General features: G+C 33.2%; 2 protein-coding genes across 3 annotated transcripts; both read left to right on the top strand.

The window, feature by feature from the left end:
* The first annotated feature begins 1208 nt into the window (after window positions 1-1208).
* LOC143533082 (putative fatty acyl-CoA reductase 4) lies at window positions 1209-5502 on the top strand. 2 transcript variants are annotated; one of them, XM_077027954.1, is made up of 10 exons: window positions 1211-1428; window positions 1626-1729; window positions 1902-2104; window positions 2226-2326; window positions 2477-2669; window positions 2839-3003; window positions 3091-3172; window positions 3259-3531; window positions 3618-3745; window positions 5275-5502. In XM_077027954.1, the coding sequence occupies exons 1-10, from the start codon at window positions 1323-1325 to the stop codon at window positions 5435-5437; spliced, it is 1518 nt and encodes a 505-aa protein (XP_076884069.1). In that variant the 5' UTR covers window positions 1211-1322; the 3' UTR covers window positions 5438-5502. The 2 variants fall into 2 exon arrangements, with proteins under 2 accessions (XP_076884070.1, XP_076884069.1); XM_077027955.1 differs by lacking the exon at window positions 3259-3531 and having other exon boundaries at window positions 1209-1428.
* Window positions 5503-10831: 5329 nt separating this feature from the next.
* Window positions 10832-15654, top strand: LOC143533114 (putative fatty acyl-CoA reductase 4). The gene is made up of 10 exons (XM_077027980.1): window positions 10832-10924; window positions 11778-11881; window positions 12054-12256; window positions 12378-12478; window positions 12629-12821; window positions 12991-13155; window positions 13243-13324; window positions 13411-13683; window positions 13772-13899; window positions 15427-15654. Exons 1-10 carry the CDS (start codon window positions 10846-10848, stop codon window positions 15587-15589), a joined length of 1491 nt encoding a protein of 496 aa, XP_076884095.1. The 5' UTR covers window positions 10832-10845; the 3' UTR covers window positions 15590-15654.
* Window positions 15655-19219: the final 3565 nt, after the last annotated feature.

Below are 19219 nucleotides of genomic sequence, written 5' to 3'. Positions count from 1 at the left end.
TGGAGATTCAGATGAGGTAGGTGTTAAATATCATTAAGGTGATGGGTCCAACTTTGGGTCTTGAACTAAATATTAAGAAAATTGACATATTTTGGCCTTCTTGTGACGGTAGGAAGTCTCGTGACGATTTATTTCCTGTTGACATCGGGAGACTGTCATTAGGAATAAAGCTCCTACGGGGAGCTATTAGCAAAGAAACCGTTTTATTAGGGGGTTGGCAAAGAACATAAATGCTAATGTTGTTGATTTGATGTGTCTTCTCCCAACACTTGGTGACCCACAAAGTGGGCTACTTTTTCTTCGATCGTGTATGGGTATTGCTAATCTTTTCTTTGGCTTGAAAACATGTCAACCTATACACATGATGGAGGCATCGTTGTTCTTTAACAAAGGAATGCACGAGGCAATTGAGGACACTGTAGTTTGTGGAAGTCCTTTCTTTGAAGATCTCAAATGGTGACTTGCTTCCTTGCCCATTAAGAATGGGGCGTTTAGGGTTGTATTCGGCAGTTTTATGGCCTCGATGGCCCTATCGTGGGTGCTTCAGGACCACATCCTACGAGACAGTGTATATGTGGTATGAATTCTGATTATTCTTGTGCTTTGGCTTGTTTTCATGATATGATTCCAAGCTTCAAATTTAGTGTTTATAAAAATAAGGAAACCGTCTCCTAAATCCCAACACGCATTGGCGAGTGCTCTTTTTAGTAAAAATGTTCACGACTTGGAAACACACTTTGACATGACAAGTAGACAAAAAGCCTTTTTTGAGTGTCTACGAGCAAAACATGCTCAAAATTTTCTTCTTGCTATCACTACATACAATGAATTGATGGTGGTATGAATCACATTTTATTTAAATCCCTTAGACATTAAATTAAATTGTAAATGTATAAAAGGAGTATTGTACTTGAAAGGAGTCGTGCCACTAACTCGAGTGGTTCAGAGTAACATTGGTAAAAAATGATTAATTAGCAATGCAATTGCTAGCACTGCTAGTTTCCTTAGAAGAATAATCAAGTTTCCTACTTAGGAGATGTTTGGGATTTCTTATTTTTGCCTCCTTATGAATTATAGCAATAAGTTATAAGTTTGTAAATTATCAACTTATCCTCTCACATAATAAGTAATCCCATGCACCTTTTCTAACTTTTCATAAGTTATAAGTCATAAGAATGTAAAAATAAGGCTTCCCAAACACCCCCTTAATTGGTTGGTATACAAGTACTATCAAGCCACAATTAGGTGTCTGTTGCGATTTAATTAATTTTCAAACCAACCAGCCAAACTTTTCTCCTATATATAGTACGCATAAAATATTGATGAATCACACTCTCTGGAGTCTTTACATGGAAATGGAAAGCATGATCGAGTCTTTCGCAAACAAAAATATTTTAGTCACCGGAGCCACTGGATTTCTAGGAAAAAGTATCCTTCTGGGCTACTAATCTCCCTAACAATCTAAATTGGGATCATGGTTTCATACACCTCTTTTAGAAATTATACACCCTTGTGTGTGTATGACAAAGACAAATGTTGTTCGTCTTTTCCTCTTTGAGTGTGTATGAACCCCATATCCCTTTTTTATTAATAATTATTTTGATCCGTATGTATAATTTATGTAGTTTTTGTTGAGAAGATACTTAGAGTACAACCAAATATAAAAAAGCTCTATCTACTTATAAGAGGTTCAGATTCAAATTCGGCCATGCATCGGTTACACTCAGAGGTACTATATTTACATGTAATATGTATAAATGTGATAAAAATTTTGACATGGAGTTTAGTTGCATTTGCAAAATTTTGAACCTAATATCTCAAATTTAGATATCATACCACTCGACCAATAGGTCATTGGTACAATGTATTCGAGTACGTGATGTGATCAGCCATATATATAGGTAATCGGAAAGGACCTATTTAGGGTCATAAAACAGAAACTTGGTACGCATTTCCATACATTAATATCCGAAAAGGTAATACCGGTGGCTGGAGATATGGCCATGGAAAATTTAGGAGTGACAAACATGGAATTGTTAAATGAGATGCGAAGACAAGTGGATATTGTTGTTAACTCTGCTGCCAATACAAACTTTGATGAAAGGTATCCCTGACATGTCTTGTAACTAAGTTTTAGAACTCGCGTGATACACAGGATTATTCAAATAATGAAAAGTTAAGCAATAAATACATAATGTATGTGGAAAAAAATTACACTCTTGTAGATATGACGTAGCATTCGCAATTAACACTCTTGGAGTTAAGCATGTTTCCAGCTTTGTCAATGAATGTACTAACATCAAGCTAGTTCTTCATGTATCCACAGGTATGTATGCTAAAGAAAAATTAACATAGTTCGATTTACTGACACTTTTAAAAAAAATGTTTCATAAATGGTCTAAACACGTTTTATGGCGTACTCGCTTAAATTGATTTTTAATTTCCTGTGATAAATGGAAACTTGATTTTATTTCAGCTTATGTCATGGGTGAGAAGTCAGGAATCATTATGGAAACGCCATTTAAAATGAGTGAGACGCTTAATGGCAAAAACGATCTCAACATCAACGAGGAGAAGAAGATGATACAAGAAAGACATAGGCAACTCATCATTGATAAAGCTAATGAAGAAGCCATTTCATCTTACATGAAGGATTTTGGTATTCAAAGGTTTCTCACTATTTCTCTTCAATATCATTAGACATTTTTCCAATAGTGAAGAGAGAACATTAATTGTTGTGTATTTTTTTATAAACGACAAACTAGAATACTCCTAAATTACATAGATCAAACAAGGAGTTCATCAATAGAATAATTATTTTGAATTCACTTTTTAAAGGGCAAAATTTCATGGATGGCCCAATACGTATACATTGACAAAGGCGATGGGGGAAATGTTATTGCTTGAGGGACGAAGACAAGATGTGCCATTCGTCATACTACGTCCTACCATCATTACCAGTATCTATAAAGAACCCTTTCCTGGATGGATCGAAGGCATCAAGTAATTTAAATTTGATCTTGCTATGGACATGTTTTTGAATAGATATATCGTGCTTTAGCTAACCTTTTTCGCCTAAATTCGTTCTAGAACCATCGACAGTTTCAGTGTTCCATATGGTAGAGGCAGGACTTCTACCTTTCTTGGAGATCCTTCCAAAGTACTTGACTTGGTAAGTCCCATTGTCATCATCAAGTTTGGTAATTTACAAAACATCATGATACCAACTTACATTTTTGTTATTGAATTTACATGTAGATTCCAGCGGACATGGTGATTAACGCTATGCTCGTAGCAATTGTAGTTCATCTCAATAAACCTTACTCAAGGACCATTTATCATGTGGGATCATCCATGTCAAACCCATTGCAAATTTCTAGACTCACAAATTACATATGCGATTACTTTGCGAAGTATCCATTAATAAATCGGCAAGGAAACCCCATCAGACCACCTAATACATTTACCTTGTTGAGTTCCATGTCTAGCTTCAACATATATATGGCAATCAGATACATGATCCCCTTAAAGGTGTCCTCTTGTTACTTTAAGATTTATAGTGAAAAAAAAAGCCAACTAAAATATTTTTTGTTAACATTTTACTTGTTCTTTTGAAGGTAGTCAAGTATGCAAACATTGTACTTTTGGGCGCTTTTAATGCTTGGTATTTCAATGCTGACCGAGAGATCAAAGTTATACTAAGACTTGCAGATCTTTATAAACCATACGTTCTCATCAATATGATGTAATTCAATAGTTCTTTCATTCATAGTATATTTAGCAATTTTTGAAAACTATAAGTTCCACCAAATTTTTTTAAAATGAAAATGTTATTAAAAAAAGAACTAGTCTAGCAAGGAGCTCGACTAGAACATTTTACACACCATATAACACACCCGAAAACAGTTCCGCACCTAACAATATTACATTAAAAACGAAATTGAACACCTTATAACACTCCCAAAAAAAAAAAAACAGTTCCACTAACTGATTAGGTGTAATGGTGTTGGTTATAATTAACTAGTTTGAGGCCCGTGTACTACACAGGCAGTTCTTAAAAATACAATATTTAATAAATAATCAGTATACAAGAAACAATAAACCTGTTAAACGCTATTAACATAATTGTTGTACAATATTCTTTAAAACAATTTTAAAGTAAAAGATAATTATAAATATCAAATGCTTGAAAAAAAATATGAAGTAAATATTAAATTAACAAATTTTGAAGCAAAAATTCTAAGAATTGTAACTATTATTTCATTAATATAAATTTGTTAAAAATGTGGAATTTAATGTAGGAGTGACAAGTGGCAAAACTTGTAGGCTTTTATTAGAGAGTATAGATACTGTTGGAAAAATTGAATTGGTTTTAAAAGAAGTGATGGAAAGATGACCAAAAATATAGAATACCTTTTATTTTTTATTATCAAATTCAGAAAATCCTTTCTAAATTAATAATCCAGAGATTTAAACCATACTTCCAATTAGGGTATCAATCATACTGGGTTGATGGGTTTCGGGTTGACGGAATGGCGGGCAATTAGTGTGTTGAGATTCTTTAACCTTAACCCAACCCATATATTTATTTGTGTCGTGTCGACCCATTAAATTTGTGTCACTTTCAGGTCGTGTTTTGGGTCAACCCATTTTACGTTCATTTACATATGTGAGTAATACCTAATGAGTTAGTAATAAATTAAACAATTAATTACTCTTATTCATATAAAACATTTTAATAATTTGTGATAGATCTAATTGTTTTTGTGTATTAATATCTCATTCCCAGTTAACAAACTTAAATTCACATAATTAGCTTAAGATAAAAATAAACGAATGAATATAATCTGAGAATAATCAGTTAGACCTAATAAAATAAAAATATTGAAAGTAAAATGTAGATAAAAGTAGTTTAAAAAGAAATTATTTTTATTTTTAAAAGTTAATTGATATATGAATATTAAAAATCAAAGTATTTAACTTTAAAATTTAAAACTTATAATCTATAAAATCAAATTTTTAACTTCTCAAAAATTCTTAAAAGGATTAACAAGCCAACCTTTTTTTAAAAACATGTCGGGTTCGGATGTTGTGTCAGCCGACTTGAAACCTACATTTTTTCGTGTCAGGTTTCGGGTCATGTCAGGAATTGACACCCCTGCTCCCAAGTCCCAAACTTGTAGTGGAACTTAACTAATTTCCTAAAGTCTCAATAAGCATTGTGTTTATATATAGATGATCTTTTTGAATAATTATATGTTTCACAATATATAGTTTTGATGATACCAATCTCAACAAATTACTTTGCATATACAAAGAGAGCTTCAAAGATGGGATGGAGACGTTTTCTTTTGATACCAGGTCTATTGACTGGAAAGACTACTTTATGAATATACATTTCCCTGGCTTGGTGAAACATGTATTAAGCCGCCCATAAGTAATAATTTTATTAACCATGTGTTATTTAATATTTCCATGTATTTCTTTATCTTCTCTTGTAATAACAGAATTTAAATGTAACAAAAAAAAAACTCTAATAATAATATTCATATACACTATGTGTTACATAGCTATGGAGCAGTGAGTTTCAAAAATGAATTAATTAGGGTAGACAATTTCAAACTAAATTGGAGATGTTTTCAATTAAAAAACAGTACGCTATAAGTACTACTTTAGTTACAAAACTTTTACCAGATTCTTCACAAAACCCTTTCTATATACTAGATTCTTTCGAAAAAAAATATGTAGTCCATGGATCCAATCAACCCCTATTAATTTTTATTTATTTTAATGTGTTAAGTTTTTTTATTTAGCTTATAAATTTGTCTTTAATTAGTTTTATTTACTCCAGCTTTTAAATATAGATCTAGATCGAAAAAGGTTTTAGGGGACATGGGTATTTGGGTTACAATTGGGCTTATTCAAATTGGGCTCATTTTAGTTTTAGTAAAAAAAATGTCAGTTCGGCTTAGCATTTTCAAATAAAAACGGGCCCCTATTTTTAATTTTTTGGCATTTGGGTGTCATTTAATTTTGTAGGGCTTAAAAAACATTTATTAACATAAAATAAAAACCATAGGGGTTTGTCCCAATGGCCAGAATCATGATGGATGACCCGGATGCTCGCGTTCGAATCCTGATTCCGACCGGATTTTACCAGAGCATTAAAATCTGTCGTGCCTTCGGGCGGGATGAGCCAACTGGGTTTTACCGGGAACGCCAAGCCAAACTCGGATGCCAGCGTGGATCCCGATCATGTCAACATAGTTGGCCTGAGTGGGGTGGCGGGGCGCAACGTGTTCGCTCAGTGAGATAGTTTAACTGTGAAAGTCACCGTTTGAAAAAAAACATAAAATAAAAATATAAAAAAAATTAGTTGAGTCATAATTTTTTTTCATAAAATCATAGGAGTCTTCAATGATATAAAAAAAACAAACAAACAAACGCTAATATGCTTTTCGGTAATATATGCAAATACATGAGTTACTAGTAATCACTAGGGACATAAATCGAATAAACAAATGCATATAACACTAGCAATGCTATTAATATTAATTATGTTCTAAGTTAATTATGTTAATATGTGATATTATAATAACTTAAAATGTGAGTTTGAGTCTAATCAATAAAACAAGGAGCTCAACTATTATACTTAGGTCATTTGTAGTGGCTTCACTAAAAAAAGAAAATATGTTCGGTCACGTCACAACCATGTAAATGAAAAATGTCTAATAAAAAAGATGTGTAACGGTTTTACTAGATCACATTAAATAAAATAAAATATGTATGTATGATGATGATTGATGGAAAGCGGGAATCAAGATAGGGCAACGCCCATTTTCTTGGGAATGTGTAGTGGTATTGGGGCGTTTTTGTGATGACACGTACATGGCAAACACCTCATTATAGTTGCTGGGGCAAATTTATCCGTTTCTAGTTTTTATTGTATTTTGGAGAATTCGTGCAAGAACAAAAAATAGATTGTGAAAAATTATTAAGTTCTGAATCATGTCTTGAAGATGAAGTTTGGTGTGAACACAACCATGATATTAATGTGTATCAATACTTTTAGCCATTCGAGAAAAATTGTCCTTTAAATTTATTTATATGTATGAAATCTAGAAGTGATAACTTTGATCCATTTACTTATGACAAGAGTCAATTGTGGTTATATTTTGACATTGTCTCCAAATATTCAAATAAGAAAAGCTAGCTAAAAAGTAAACGGATTAAATGTGCCGAACATATTCAAAAAGGCCTAAAGTGTATTATTAATGCATAAAACCTTATTTTATTCAAGAAACCAAAATATTACTGAACTTAATTCGTGACAATCAAATTCGACAAGCTAGTTATGTTTATAGATAGGTAAAACTTGTATGCGAAATGTTTTGGAACAATTCAACCTCACCCATAAAGAACGTACCGATTCTGACCCAAATTTGTTTTGACTCTTTAACCAGCTTGTCCGTATTTTGTGACATCCGGTTTAATCCCTAAATATTTTAAACAAGAAATATTGCGGGTCAATCCAAACCAACCCACATAAAAAATAATTAAAAAAAAACATGTCCTACCTACTATTGTTCAAGTTGAATAAAATTGCATGCAAAGTTAAAAATGTTGTTTCTTAATTAAAAATTAAAAAGAATTGCATGGTATTTGAATGTGTATAAACTGTCTTAACACATTTTTCATTAGGATTTTGAATCATTAAATAATTTGCTACTTAAAATCCAAGGGCTTCTTTGTAATTAAATCATTCTTTTCTAAGTCCAGGGACTGTTCTGTCATTCTATCAAACTTCTGGTTCGTTACTTGGTTCTTAACGAATTGTGTTATCTTAACGAACTGATCCATGCAGCGAATTGAACCCTTTAACGAACTAGTTATTAAGCGAACTGGATCTTATAACGAATCAGTCCATAACGAACCAGTCCACATAGCGAATCAGTCGAGGTAACGAATTGGACCTTCTAATTCGTTGTTTCCTTAACGAATTACTATAACGAATTGGGGGTTAATTCGTTATCTTCTCCTTAACGAATCTGGACGTGAACTAAGGCCAGTTCGTTATTCTTTCCTCAGCGAATCAACTTAACGAATTGAACAAGAACTGTAGTTAGTTCGTTATGTTCCCATAGACGAACCAGCTGGCGAATCACCTTTAATTCGTTAAATACTCGTAGTGAACTAGGGTTAGGTCAGGGAATGTCAGAACATTCCCTGACATCCTCGTATTAACTTTTCCGGCGCCGCCGCCGGAAAGCCACTGGAAAACCGCGAAGACGTCGGAAAAACGAGTTTTAACTCGTTTTTCACCGTTTTTCGTCCCGTTCGATCCAGATCTGAGCTAGGGTGACCCCTAAGCTCATCATAGGTTCGGATTATACCCGATTCCACCCGGATCTCGTGACTTAAACGGTTTAACGGTGTCGGCTCGTCGTTTCGTGACTCTATCTAACGGGTTTAAGCTTATACAATAATAAACTATCATTACCTCGGGTCGGTGCTCGGATTCTTTCTTGGTTTCGGCTAGAGAGAGAGAGAGAGCTTAAGTATGTGTTTTGAATGGTGTATGGAATATGTGTAAATGAGGAATTTAGTGGTGTTTATGGTTTACATATTTAGGGATCATGGGCTTAAGCCCATGATCTTTCCTTCTTTCTTTTCATAACCCAAGTCCATAACCCATATCCATTCACCCAACACTAGCCCAACTCATATTCTAATCATCTAAACCGATAACGACCCACTATCAAATAAACGAAATTTATTTTATCATTATAACCAAAAGCAGGATGTTACATCGTGTGGGAAGGTCGGTTTGAGGGCGCAACATATTTTAGATGCTCTTTGTGAAGAAGGGCCTGATATTGCCACTGACCTTATATGTGCTATCACTGCAGTGGTTAATTTATGGTTAGGAAGGAGATGCACTTCAACTTTGGCAGAGTTGGTTGTGTCTGCTCCTCTTAATTAGCTTTTAAAACCCGACAACGACATCGTCCTATTGCAGTGAGTACTGTATGGAGGCGCCTGATTTATATGGTTACTATGAAATATGCTGGTAAAGAAATGACCAGAAACTTTAATGACTTCCGGTTTGGAGTTGGCGTGTTGGGTGGCGCAGAGGCCAAATTAGATAGCGCCTACAGGGTTCTGAGTGAGTACCACACAAATGGGTTCCTCCTGCAATGCTTGCAACGGATTTTTCTAATGCATTTAATATAGTGGATAGACCAACTTTACTTCATGAGGTAAGGATCAAGTGCCCTTTTATTTCCCGATGGGTAAAATTTTTATACGGTAAGCCATCGAGATTGTATATTGGAGATGGCACATTTGGTCCGTCACGGGGGGTTTCAACAAGGAGACACATTAGGACCACTTCTTTTCGCCCTTGTTTTACACCCCCTTTTTGCATCAGATTCAAGACTACTACAAGCTTCTTGATGCACAAAGGTAGGCGTTAGATGATGGGACTGTTATTGGAGATTCAGATGAGGTAGGTGTTAAATATCATTAAGGTGATGGGTCCAACTTTGGGTCTTGAACTAAATATTAAGAAAATTGACATATTTTGGCCTTCTTGTGACGGTAGGAAGTCTCGTGACGATTTATTTCCTGTTGACATCGGGAGACTGTCATTAGGAATAAAGCTCCTACGAGGAGCTATTAGCAAAGAAACCGGTTTTATTAGGGGGTTGGCAAAGAACATAAATGCTAATGTTGTTGATTTGATGTGTCTTCTCCCAACACTTGGTGACCCACAAAGTTGGCTACTTTTTTTTCGATCGTGTATGGGTATTGCTAATCTTTTCTTTGGCTTGAGAACATGTCAACCTATACACATGATGGAGGCATCGTTGTTCTTTAACAAAGGAATGCACGAGGCAATTGAGGACACTGTAGTTTGTGGAAGTCCTTTCTTTGAAGATCTCAAATGGTGACTTGCTTCCTTGCCCATTAAGAATGGGGCGTTTAGGGTTGTATTCGGCAGTTTTATGGCCTCGATGGCCCGATCGTGGGTGCTTCAGGACCACATCCTACGAGACAGTGTATATGTGGTATGAATTCTGATTATTCTTGTGCTTTGGCTTGTTTTCATGATATGATTCCAAGCTTCAAATTTAGTGTTTATAAAAATAAGGAAACCGTCTCCTAAATCCCAACACGCATTGACGAGTGCTCTTTTTAGTAAAAATGTTCACGACTTGGAAACACACTTTGACATGACAAGTAGACAAAAAGCCTTTTTTGAGTGTCTACGAGCAAAACATGCTCAAAATTTTCTTCTTGCTATCACTACATACAATGAATTGATGGTGGTATGAATCACATTTTATTTAAATCCCTTAGACATTAAATTAAATTGTAAATGTATAAAAGGAGTATTGTACTTGAAAGGAGTCGTGCCACTAACTCGAGTGGTTCAGAGTAACATTGGTAAAAAATGATTAATTAGCAATGCAATTGCTAGCACTGCTAGTTTCCTTAGAAGAATAATCAAGTTTCCTACTTAGGAGATGTTTGGGATTTCTTATTTTTGCCTCCTTATGAATTATAGCAATAAGTTATAAGTTTGTAAATTATCAACTTATCCTCTCACATAATAAGTAATCCCATGCACCTTTTCTAACTTTTCATAAGTTATAAGTCATAAGGATGTAAAAATAAGGCTTCCCAAACACCCCCTTAATTGGTTGGTATACAAGAAGTACTATCAAGCCACAATTAGGTGTCTGTTGCGATTTAATTAATTTTCAAACCAACCAGCCAAACTTTTCTCCTATATATAGTACGCATAAAATATTGATGAATCACACTCTCTGGAGTCTTTACATGGAAATGGAAAGCATGATCGAGTCTTTCGCAAACAAAAATATTTTAGTCACCGGAGCCACTGGATTTCTAGGAAAAAGTATCCTTCTGGGCTACTAACAGGGGCGGACCCATATAGGTCCGATCGGGGTCCCGGGACACCGATGTTTTTTAAAAATTACTTAGAGACGGTATATTAAATTTTGTAAGGACCCCATAAAAAATAATACTTGGAACCCATACTATTAGGATTGAACTGGTACAGTGGAAAGTCCCTTGTTTTACTTGTGAGAGGTTGTAGATTCAAGCCCCACCATACTCCTTTTTTGTTGTTTTTTTAATATCCTAGTCTTAGTTATTCAGTTAGGGTATTTGTGCTTTTTGTTAGTTTCTCTCATATAGTCATTATCACCATGCAACATATATAATGTTAACATGGATTTTGCATATTCTTTTATTATTTACCTTGTGTATGTATATTTTAATTAATCATTTATTTGTGTTAGAGTTATTTTTTCATGTTTTGGTCAATTATGTAAGACCATATATATAGATTACGTTCATGTTTTTCGGGTATGAATTAAAAGTGTATGTTTCATCTAATTTCTAATTTAGATTCTTTCTACTTACTCGTTTCCAATGACACCATAGTTCCGTGTTTTATTATGTTCCTCGCCTCGACCCAACCCGAATAACGACCGACCCGAAAAATTTTGTAAACCGAAAAAATTGGGACCCCATTGACAAAAAATCCTGGGTCCGCCACTGGCTACTAATCTCCCTAACAATCTAAATTGGGATCATGGTTTCATACACCTCTTTTAGAAATTATACACCCTTGTGTGTGTATGACAAAGACAAATGTTGTTCGTCTTTTCCTCTTTGAGTGTGTATGAACCCCATATCCCTTTTTTATTAATAATTATTTTGATCCGTATGTATAAATTATGTAGTTTTTGTTGAGAAGATACTTAGAGTACAACCAAATATAAAAAAGCTCTATCTACTTATAAGAGGTTCAGATTCAAATTCGGCCATGCATCGGTTACACTCAGAGGTACTATATTTACATGTAATATGTATAAATGTGATAAAAATTTTGACATGGAGTTTAGTTGCATTTGCAAAATTTTGAACCTACCATCTCAAATTTAGATATCATACCACTCGACCAATAGGTCATTGGTACAATGTATTCGAGTACGTGATGTGATCAGCCATATATATAGGTAATCGGAAAGGACCTATTTAGGGTCATAAAACAGAAACTTGGTACGCATTTCCATACATTAATATCCGAAAAGGTAATACCGGTGGCTGGAGATATGGCCATGGAAAATTTAGGAGTGACAAACATGGAATTGTTAAATGAGATGCGAAGACAAGTGGATATTGTTGTTAACTCTGCTGCCAATACAAACTTTGATGAAAGGTATCCCTGACATGTCTTGTAACTAAGTTTTAGAACTCGCGTGATACACAGGATTATTCAAATAATGAAAAGTTAAGCAATAAATACATAATGTATGTGGAAAAAAATTACACTCTTGTAGATATGACGTAGCATTCGCAATTAACACTCTTGGAGTTAAGCATGTTTCCAGCTTTGTCAATGAATGTACTAACATCAAGCTAGTTCTTCATGTATCCACAGGTATGTATGCTAAAGAAAAATTAACATAGTTCGATTTACTGACACTTTTAAAAAAAATGTTTCATAAATGGTCTAAACACGTTTTATGGCGTACTCGCTTAAATTGATTTTTAATTTCCTGTGATAAATGGAAACTTGATTTTATTTCAGCTTATGTCGTGGGTGAGAAGTCAGGAATCATTATGGAAACGCCATTTAAAATGAGTGAGACGCTTAATGGCAAAAACGATCTCAACATCAACGAGGAGAAGAAGATGATACAAGAAAGACATAGGCAACTCATCATTGATAAAGCTAATGAAGAAGCCATTTCATCTTACATGAAGGATTTTGGTATTCAAAGGTTTCTCATTATTTCTCTTCAATATCATTAGACATTTTTCCAATAGTGAAGAGAGAACATTAATTGTTGTGTATTTTTTTATAAACGACAAACTAGAATACTCCTAAATTACATAGATCAAACAAGGAGTTCATCAATAGAATAATTATTTTGAATTCACTTTTTAAAGGGCAAAATTTCATGGATGGCCCAATACGTATACATTGACAAAGGCGATGGGGGAAATGTTATTGCTTGAGGGACGAAGACAAGATGTGCCATTCGTCATACTACGTCCTACCATCATTACCAGTATCTATAAAGAACCCTTTCCTGGATGGATCGAAGGCATCAAGTAATTTAAATTTGATCTTGCTATGGACATGTTTTTGAATAGATATATCGTGCTTTAGCTAACCTTTTTCGCCTAAATTCGTTCTAGAACCACCGACAGTTTCAGTGTTGCATATGGTAGAGGCAGGACTTCTACCTTTCTTGGAGATCCTTCCAAAGTACTTGACTTGGTAAGTCCCATTGTCATCATCAAGTTTGGTAATTTACAAAACATCATGATACCAACTTACATTTTTGTTATTGAATTTACATGTAGATTCCAGCGGACATGGTGATTAACGCTATGCTCGTAGCAATTGTAGTTCATCTCAATAAACCTTACTCAAGGACCATTTATCATGTGGGATCATCCATGTCAAACCCATTGCAAATTTCTAGACTCACAAATTACATATGCGATTACTTTGCGAAGTATCCATTAATAAATCGGCAAGGAAACCCCATCAGACCACCTAATACATTTACCTTGTTGAGTTCCATGTCTAGCTTCAACATATATATGGCAATCAGATACATGATCCCCTTAAAGGTGTCCTCTTGTTACTTTAAGATTTATAGTGAAAAAAAAAAAGCCAACTAAAATATTTTTTGTTAACATTTTACTTGTTCTTTTGAAGGTAGTCAAGTATGCAAACATTGTACTTTTGGGCGCTTTTAATGCTTGGTATTTCAATGCTGACCGAGAGATCAAAGTTATACTAAGACTTGCAGATCTTTATAAACCATACGTTCTCATCAATATGATGTAATTCAATAGTTCTTTCATTCATAGTATATTTAGCAATTTTTGAAAACTATAAGTTCCACCAAATTTTTTTAAAATGAAAATGTTATTAAAAAAAGAACTAGTCTAGCAAGGAGCTCGACTAGAACATTTTACACACCATATAACACACCCGAAAACAGTTCCGCACCTAACAATATTACATTAAAAACGAAATTGAACACCTTATAACACTCCCAAAAAAAAAAACAGTTCCACTAACTGATTAGGTGTAATGGTGTTGGTTATAATTAACTAGTTTGAGGCCCGTGTACTACACAGGCAGTTCTTAAAAATACAATATTTAATAAATAATCAGTATACAAGAAACAATAAACCTGTTAAACGCTATTAACATAATTGTTGTACAATATTCTTTAAAACAATTTTAAAGTAAAAGATAATTATAAATATTAAATGCTTGAAAAAAAATATGAAGTAAATATTAAATTAACAAATTTTGAAGCAAAAATTCTAAGAATTGTAACTATTATTTTATTAATATAAATTTGTTAAAAATGTGGAATTTAATGTAGGAGTGACAAGTGGCAAAACTTGTAGGCTTTTATTAGAGAGTATAGATAATGTTGGAAAAATTGAATTGGTTTTAAAAGAAGTGATGGAAAGATGACCAAAAATATAGAATACCTTTTATTTTTTATTATCAAATTCAGAAAATCCTTTCTAAACTAATAATCCAGAGATTTAAACCATACTTCCAATTAGGGTATCAATCATACTGGGTTGATGGGTTTCGGGTTGACGGAATGGCGGGCAATTAGTGTGTTGAGATTCTTTAACCTTAACCCAACCCATATATTTATTTGTGTCGTGTCGACCCATTAAATTTGTGTCACTTTCAGGTCGTGTTTTGGGTCAACCCATTTTACGTTCATTTACATATGTGAGTAATACCTAATGAGTTAGTAATAAATTAAACAATTAATTACTCTTATTCATATAAAACATTTTAATAATTTGTGATAGATCTAATTGTTTTTGTGTATTAATATCTCATTCCCAGTTAACAAACTTAAATTCACATAATTAGCTTAAGATAAAAATAAACGAATGAATATAATCTGAGAATAATCAGTTAGACCTAATAAAATAAAAATATTGAAAGTAAAATGTAGATAAAAGTAGTTTAAAAAGAAATTATTTTTATTTTTAAAAGTTAATTGATATATGAATATTAAAAATCAAAGTATTTAACTTTAAAATTTAAAACTTATAATCTATAAAATCAAATTTTTAACTTCTCAAAAATTCTTAAAAGGATTAACAAGCCAACCTTTTTTTAAAAACATGTCGGGTTCGGATGTTGTGTCAGCCGACTTGAAACCTACATTTTTTCGTGTCAGGTTTCGGGTCATGTCAGGAATTGACACCCCTGCTCCCAAGTCCCAAACTTGTAGTGGAACTTAACTAATTTCCTAAAGTCTCAATAAGCATTGTGTTTATATATAGATGATCTTTTTGAATAATTATATGTTTCACAATATATAGTTTTGATGATACCAATCTCAACAAATTACTTTGCATATACAAAGAGAGCTTCAAAGATGGGATGGAGACGTTTTCTTTTGATACCAGGTCTATTGACTGGAAAGACTACTTTATGAATATACATTTCCCTGGCTTGGTGAAACATGTATTAAGCCGCCCATAAGTAATAATTTTATTAACCATGTGTTATTTAATATTTCCATGTATTTCTTTATCTTCTCTTGTAATAACAGAATTTAAATGTAACAAAAAAAAAACTCTAATAATAATATTCATATACACTATGTGTTACATAGCTATGGAGCAGTGAGTTTCAAAAATGAATTAATTAGGGTAGACAATTTCAAACTAAATTGGAGATGTTTTCAATTAAAAAACAGTACGCTATAAGTACTACTTTAGTTACAAAACTTTTACCAGATTCTTCACAAAACCCTTTCTATATACTAGATTCTTTCGAAAAAAAATATGTAGTCCATGGATCCAATCAACCCCTATTAATTTTTATTTATTTTAATGTGTTAAGTTTTTTTATTTAGCTTATAAATTTGTCTTTAATTAGTTTTATTTACTCCAGCTTTTAAATATAGATCTAGATCGAAAAAGGTTTTAGGGGACATGGGTATTTGGGTTACAATTGGGCTTATTCAAATTGGGCTCATTTTAGTTTTAGTAAAAAAAATGTCAGTTCGGCTTAGCATTTTCAAATAAAAACGGGCCCCTATTTTTAATTTTTTGGCATTTGGGTGTCATTTAATTTTGTAGGGCTTAAAAAACATTTATTAACATAAAATAAAAACCATAGGGGTTTGTCCCAATGGCCAGAATCATGATGGATGACCCGGATGCTCGCGTTCGAATCCTGATTCCGACCGGATTTTACCAGAGCATTAAAATCTGTCGTGCCTTCGGGCGGGATGAGCCAACTGGGTTTTACCGGGAACGCCAAGCCAAACTCGGATGCCAGCGTGGATCCCGATCATGTCAACATAGTTGGCCTGAGTGGGGTGGCGGGGCGCAACGTGTTCGCTCAGTGAGATAGTTTAACTGTGAAAGTCACCGTTTGAAAAAAAACATAAAATAAAAATATAAAAAAAATTAGTTGAGTCATAATTTTTTTTCATAAAATCATAGGAGTCTTCAATGATATAAAAAAAACAAACAAACAAACGCTAATATGCTTTTCGGTAATATATGCAAATACATGAGTTACTAGTAATCACTAGGGACATAAATCGAATAAACAAATGCATATAACACTAGCAATGCTATTAATATTAATTATGTTCTAAGTTAATTATGTTAATATGTGATATTATAATAACTTAAAATGTGAGTTTGAGTCTAATCAATAAAACAAGGAGCTCAACTATTATACTTAGGTCATTTGTAGTGGCTTCACTAAAAAAAGAAAATATGTTCGGTCACGTCACAACCATGTAAATGAAAAATGTCTAATAAAAAAGATGTGTAACGGTTTTACTAGATCACATTAAATAAAATAAAATATGTATGTATGATGATGATTGATGGAAAGCGGGAATCAAGATAGGGCAACGCCCATTTTCTTGGGAATGTGTAGTGGTATTGGGGCGTTTTTGTGATGACACGTACATGGCAAACACCTCATTATAGTTGCTGGGGCAAATTTATCCGTTTCTAGTTTTTATTGTATTTTGGAGAATTCGTGCAAGAACAAAAAATAGATTGTGAAAAATTATTAAGTTCTGAATCATGTCTTGAAGATGAAGTTTGGTGTGAACACAACCATGATATTAATGTGTATCAATACTTTTAGCCATTCGAGAAAAATTGTCCTTTAAATTTATTTATATGTATGAAATCTAGAAGTGATAACTTTGATCCATTTACTTATGACAAGAGTCAATTGTGGTTATATTTTGACATTGTCTCCAAATATTCAAATAAGAAAAGCTAGCTAAAAAGTAAACGGATTAAATGTGCCGAACATATTCAAAAAGGCCTAAAGTGTATTATTAATGCATAAAACCTTATTTTATTCAAGAAACCAAAATATTACTGAACTTAATTCGTGACAATCAAATTCGACAAGCTAGTTATGTTTATAGATAGGTAAAACTTGTATGCGAAATGTTTTGGAACAATTCAACCTCACCCATAAAGAACGTACCGATTCTGAACCAAATTTGTTTTGACTCTTTAACCAGCTTGTCCGTATTTTGTGACATCCGGTTTAACCCCTAAATATTTTAAACAAGAAATATTGCGGGTCAATCCAAACCAACCCACATAAAAAATAATTAAAAAAAACATGTCCTACCTACTATTGTTCAAGTTGAATAAAATTGCATGCAAAGTTAAAAATGTTGTTTCTTAATTAAAAATTAAAAAGAATTGCATGGTATTTGAATGTGTATAAACTTTACAACCATAATAGTAATAATTATAAACTACCAAATAACAAATACAATAATATTGGTAGTGAGATTAAAAGTACAAATTTAGCAAGTGACATAAACTTGGATCTAACTACAAATTTAGCAAGTGACATGTTTTTGTCCTTACATTAGCGACACTTTTATCATATGTATCCAACAGTATAGTATGTCTAATTGTCTCCAAGACTGCAATCATGCCCAACCTTTTACTATAGCCATCATGCATCTTCGAGTTTTCAACGATGCATTAGAAGTCGTACATCGCTCTAAATTAGGTCATTCGATCTCTGGAAAAACGCCAACGAACAGAATTCATAACATTTGGCCAAGTAGGGTCACTAGTTTGTGACATGATCCTATCGTAGATTAAACAGATAGCGTATTTAATAAAGTCGATATAGGTGATTTGAAGTCTCATTAATGTTGGATTGGGAGTTTTCAAATGTATTTAATATCGATGAACTAATAATTTCTCGAATGGATAATTGTTTTGTCATGAATTGTATTAGTATTCATTGTCGATGAATATTCGTTAAGGTTTTTAAAAACAAACCTTTCTCGTCAATGAAGCTAATAGATGTTCGAGCCTTGGCGCCCATGCACGTATGTGCAGGTGGGGGTTGGGGATTTACCCGGTCTATGCATGCTTAGGGTTTACGAGTCACACATGCAGTGTCAAATAATTGGGAACGTTTGAAATCTTGTCACAAATTGACTTTGAATAGTCCTATTAAGAAAAATAGATGATACTAAAGCGGCCTATGAATAAAAAAAATGACATAACTATCTACCTTAGAGCATGTGTCGGTTCAATTTTGGTGGCTAAAACATAACTTTCGGTTTTTAACCTTTTCAGTTTTTTAGTTGGCTTCGTTTCGGTTTTGCTTTTTTTTTATCGCTTTCGCCATTTGGGTTTAAAAACTTTGAGCCGAAAAAAAAGTGGGACAAAAATAATGAATTTAGATTTAAATTTCTTGGTTAGTTAATAATTATTTGATTATTATACATTTGAGCTAAATTATCTAGGTTAAACTATATATCGATGTATCATAAATTACTTAGACTAGCTACAAAATGAAAATCAAAAATGTATAAGTTCGGTTTAGTGTTTTCGGTTTTAATTACACGCAAAACCGAAAATGAACCCAAAGTTATGTTTTTACAAACACATAAAAGTATAAAACCAAACCAAACCGGTTATATCAATTTGATTACTTTTTGTTTTTCCAGTTTCAGATCAGTTTTTCGATTTCATGCACACCCCTACCTTAAAGTTGTTCATGTGGCGAACGCTTGATACCTGCATACTTAATATGTAATGTATCTATATTTTCTTGATGTAGTTTAAGAGTAGATAGGTGTGTGAGTCGTCG

The sequence above is a fragment of the Bidens hawaiensis genome, unplaced genomic scaffold, assembly GCF_021521415.1.
Source record: "Bidens hawaiensis isolate Kalapana, Puna unplaced genomic scaffold, B.hawaiensis_p1.1 tig00009618_1, whole genome shotgun sequence".
Taxonomy (NCBI): Eukaryota; Viridiplantae; Streptophyta; class Magnoliopsida; order Asterales; family Asteraceae; genus Bidens; species Bidens hawaiensis.
This window is presented reverse-complemented; position numbering and strand designations above follow the sequence as displayed.

Excerpts from the sequence above, each read along its gene's own strand:
- LOC143533082 (XM_077027954.1), top strand. The coding sequence starts at position 1,323 with ATGAATCACACTCTCTGGAGTCTTTACATGGAAATGGAAAGCATGATC. Across the intron at positions 2,670-2,838 it reads AAGGATTTTGGTATTCAAAG|GGCAAAATTTCATGGATGGC; the intron begins GTTTCTCACTAT and ends CACTTTTTAAAG. Across the intron at positions 3,532-3,617 it reads GATACATGATCCCCTTAAAG|GTAGTCAAGTATGCAAACAT; the intron begins GTGTCCTCTTGT and ends GTTCTTTTGAAG.
- LOC143533114 (XM_077027980.1), top strand. The coding sequence starts at position 10,846 with ATGGAAATGGAAAGCATGATCGAGTCTTTCGCAAACAAAAATATTTTA. Across the intron at positions 11,882-12,053 it reads TGCATCGGTTACACTCAGAG|GTAATCGGAAAGGACCTATT; the intron begins GTACTATATTTA and ends CCATATATATAG. Across the intron at positions 13,684-13,771 it reads GATACATGATCCCCTTAAAG|GTAGTCAAGTATGCAAACAT; the intron begins GTGTCCTCTTGT and ends GTTCTTTTGAAG.